Source organism: Mesitornis unicolor, unplaced genomic scaffold (genome assembly GCF_000695765.1).
Source record: "Mesitornis unicolor isolate BGI_N332 unplaced genomic scaffold, ASM69576v1 scaffold47712, whole genome shotgun sequence".
NCBI lineage: Eukaryota > Metazoa > Chordata > Aves > Mesitornithiformes > Mesitornithidae > Mesitornis > Mesitornis unicolor.
This window is the reverse complement of record NW_010169465.1, coordinates 33,378-37,484: the sequence shown is the minus strand read 5'-3', so window position 1 is coordinate 37,484 and position 4,107 is coordinate 33,378. Positions and strand designations below refer to the sequence as shown.

At 36.3% G+C, this 4,107-nt stretch overlaps 1 protein-coding gene across 1 annotated transcript in view; it reads left to right on the top strand.

Annotated features, from left to right (window-relative positions):
• The window catches only part of TOPAZ1 (testis and ovary specific PAZ domain containing 1), a 33,310-nt gene that overhangs the window by 1,273 nt on the left and 27,930 nt on the right, over positions 1-4,107 (top strand). Inside the window, exon 2 of the mRNA XM_010179346.1 lies at positions 1,191-3,624. Within this exon, the coding sequence (XP_010177648.1) occupies positions 1,191-3,624 (2,434 nt within the window). The remainder of the gene's footprint in view (positions 1-1,190; positions 3,625-4,107) is intronic.

Sequence of the window (4,107 nt, the reverse complement as noted above, 5' to 3'; positions counted from 1 at the left end):
TGTAGGGAAGTGTAGGAAGTGTAGGAAGAAGTGTAGCTAGGATCTGCTTTACAGTACTGTGAATACCCTTCTTAAAAGAAAACAGGATTTTAGAAAGAGAAATGGCTTTTCTTGAAGGAGTAAAGCTGTTCTTTAGCACAGAGGAGAGGAGACCAGGTACTTTTTTTGGGGATGGGGGGAGCCAAATATAGTCAAAATAGTAAATTTTTCATTCATCTGTATATTTTTTTAATATGTGTAATGCTGTCTTGTTCTAGTTCTTAGCTGTGTAGGATGCTGGTTTTCGTTTTAAGAACTTTTTGCTTTTTAGTTGCTGTGCTCTGCACAGTCCTAAAAGATGTAGAAACAAAGATTGTATTTTGATGTTTTAAAAGAGTATTGTATCAAACAAATAATTTTGAAAGAGGATTTTTTTAAAGTGTCTTTTTTCCCAGGACAATTGTCTGAAAGACATTTTACTTTCAAAGTGGGTGTCTTCAAATGGCAAGTATGTGCTGTAGGTTGTTATTAATTAATATTTTTAACTAGAAACCATATTCTGAAAAACTGAGGTCTTAAAATTGTATCCTGCTTATTATGAAAACGAAGATCTAAAAAACCTAACATTCTACTAGTATATTCATGAGTCCATTCTCCAGGAAAAATTTCAGATGTACACTTTTTTACATAATCTGTATTTGCTCTTAAATAAAGAGTAATACTTTATAAAAATGCAAGTCTTGCCATTTTCCTGGATCTTCTTGAACAGTCTGATGCATTTGATTGGACTCTGTATCTGAAATAAATTACTATATTCTTATGAACAAGCTTTCCTATTACAGAGAATCTACTGTGTAAACAAAAGATTTTAAGGCCAAGTGTGTGGATAGCATCTGCATTTTCTTGCCAGATTTGCTTTAATTTGGTTTCCACCTTTGTTTTAAATATAAAAGTTCCAGTGTCCTTATGACACCTTAAGGTTCTGTTCATCTTTACATTGAAGACACAACATCATTTGTTACTGTAAGTCTGCTAATAATGCTCATTTTTTAAAAAATGGTAAAACTTTACAGAAATGTTTTAGCCATATGCAGCATCATGTTCTTTAGTAGCCTTGAATGTTTCTTGTTCTCTTATAAAGTATCGAAATAGGGTAGTCTTTTTTTTCCCTTAGCGTATTCTTTAATGACGCTTCTTTGTTTTTTAATCAGCAAAAGAAAAATGGAAAGCAATTGAGCAAGACTCTGGTACACAGACTGTGAAGAAACCTAAGAAAAATAAAAACAAATCAGAAGATTCCAAGGAAAAGGAAGCTCACTACTCTGAACCTCTTACAGTTACTACTTTAGGTGGGACTCAAAGCAAGAGCTTTCTGTGCCGTCCTGTAACAGAAGAGTCGGATGTGCAGTATAAAAAAAGGAAACCCAGAACTGATCAAATCGAGTGCTTTCAAAGTTTTAGTGTAACTTCAGCTGAAAAAGTAAGAAATGCATCTGCAAAGTGTGATGCTGAACATTGCAGAAACGCCCTAAACCATTGTAATGGCTTGCTCTGTGCAACAGAAAAGAATCCATTTGTGAGATTAGAGGCCTGTAGTTACATCAATACATTTGTGAAGTCTTCAGATAGTGGAACTACCAGCAGTTACAAATTAAGTGGATTCTTCCATGTAGCCCAGGATAAAAGAAAGCATGTTTTTCCTGATGATGCTGTAGAACAGAGTGATATGAACTGCAGCAGTAGTAGAATACAAAATGAGAGATCAGACATTAAAAGTGGTCTATTGTTTAATAAAGAAGAAGCTCAAAGCAGAGAAGAGTGCTTTTTGTGCTATCAGAGTGAAAACAGTAAGTGTTTAAGGGGGAAAAAGTGGAATATTGGTAGAAAGCCTAGAAAAAAAATGAAAATCACTGAGAAATTGGCAGCGCAGAATATTTTCACAGACATCGCTAATGGAAGCCGTGAGTGTGAGTTAGAAACTGAAGCGTCCATTGCCATGTCAAGCTCCACTGCAGCCTTGGGACTAAATGGTAAAGAAATTGCTCTGTCAGCTTCATGTGGTCATACATCAGATCTTCATACAGGAAAAAATACTCGTGTAGCAAAAAATATATCAGACTGGAGAAAGAATAGTACCAAATCACTTGCATTTGAAGATGGCTTTAAGAAGACATCTGAGCTTTCTGTAATAGGAAAGGGAGAAAAATCAAAGAGTGTGGCACACCATTCTGCTGCCTCAGGTAGCCTGAGAGTGCTAGCTCAGGTCCACAATGTTTCTAACTGTCACAAAAGCAAGACAGGTGAAAAATTGAACAAAGTCAATAAGAAATTGCAGCAGTTTACCTGTCAAAGAACAGTACCTATGACTGGTAAAAACGCTTGGCCTTTTGAATCTTGTGCCAGGACTTCTGAATGGGTTTGTAAAAATCGTGAATCTGTCTTGGAAGGAAAAAGACGTTTAAGGGCTGCCTTTGAGAAATCCTCTGATAAAAGCAGTGTTAAAGCCGTGGGGAACAGTGCTGTGACTGGGAATTTGAGACAGCTGGATTTGCTTATGTCATCTGCAGAACATAACAAAGAATCTACAGATAAAATAATGGATCCAAATACTGAATATCTGAGTTCACTTGAAACACCAGAATCCTCTTCTGTGGATATTTATGAGACTTTGAGAATGAGCAATGAAAATGTGGAATCATCAGTTAGTATGGATAGAAGCACTATGGCTTTTAACCATGATGATGTGCAAGAAGTTAAAGCAACCTTCAATTCTACCACTAAACAAAAAGATAAAAGAGTTGTAAGAAAAAGAAAACCATCTGTGACGTCTGCAGGTAACAAAACTAGAAGAAACATCAGATGTAAAGCATCAGTAGAGAACCAGACATTTTCTGGTCAAAAGCTAATGGAAGTGGTGAAGGCTGGAAACCTGACAAAATTCAAAATTCCTTTATGCAGAGACAAACCTGAACCCAGGAAATGGGAATCTGGCTGTTCATCTGAAAGAAAGACCTGTGATCTACTGGAGCTTCTTGACAGCACTGGTGTTTCAGGAAGTCAGAAGATGGGTGAAGAGACTTCCTTGGTAAATTCTGAGCAGCAGCCTCTTCCTATCGTGAGTGATGCTATGTCTGCAGCTTCCATGAAGAAAAAAGCAGATGAGATCAACAGTAAGGAGTTCCAGCTTGATGAGTCTGAAAACCTTTCAAATGAGGTGTCTGCACTCCCTGAAGATTCTTTTTTATATCCAAGTCCATCTCCTGATGGACATCTGGAGTCATCTGTGCCTGATTTCCGTGGTACTGAATGTGTACCAGAATCTGATTTTCCTGACTCTTCTTGGAATGCAATTGACCACCCTGTTGCATTAGAAATAAATGATGATAGCAAATCAAGAGGGAATCTTTCACAACACAAAAGTCAAAATTTTCCAGATATTCTTGAAGCTTACAAAGAAGATATTCTTGTCATTGATGTGATTCAGGATGACCCTGACCTTTTTGGAACCAGTACTGAAGAGGAGCATGCACTTGCAGTCTGTGAAGATTGTCCCGTGAAGGCGCCCTATAGTAGCATCTGCATTAAAAGTGAAAAGGAGGATCCTGTTATCTCAGAAAATAGAGATTTAGTAGGTGATAATTTTAGGTATGCATATAATTCTTTCTATTACAGTAATCCTAAGTACTTTGTTCTCCTATCGGTATACCTTGTTTGTAGTGGTCAGGCTTCCTTACAGAATTTCACTAATTTCCAGGTTGGTTTTAAGTTAAAAAATTTGATTGAGGTAAGATAGTATTCTGAATGCAGATTGATTAATTTGTTCTTCATAAGAACTAGGATAAACTCTGAATTGAAGGAAAATGTAGTCCTAAAGAATTGGTTTGGACTGAGTAAAGTGAAATAGGAAAGTATAAACAAAGCTAATTGCGAGTAGTAGTATTAATAAATAACATTTTTAAATATCAGACTTTATTTGAGATAGCAAGTATCCCTTTGAGGGTAGTTTTGTAGTTGTAAAGTAGTATAATACTTAGAAGTATTTTTTACTTTCTAGGCGTACCTTATTCTGTTGCTGGTTCCATATGAGTAAATGGTTGACTCTGCAGTAATATTCCATTTTGCCATTCT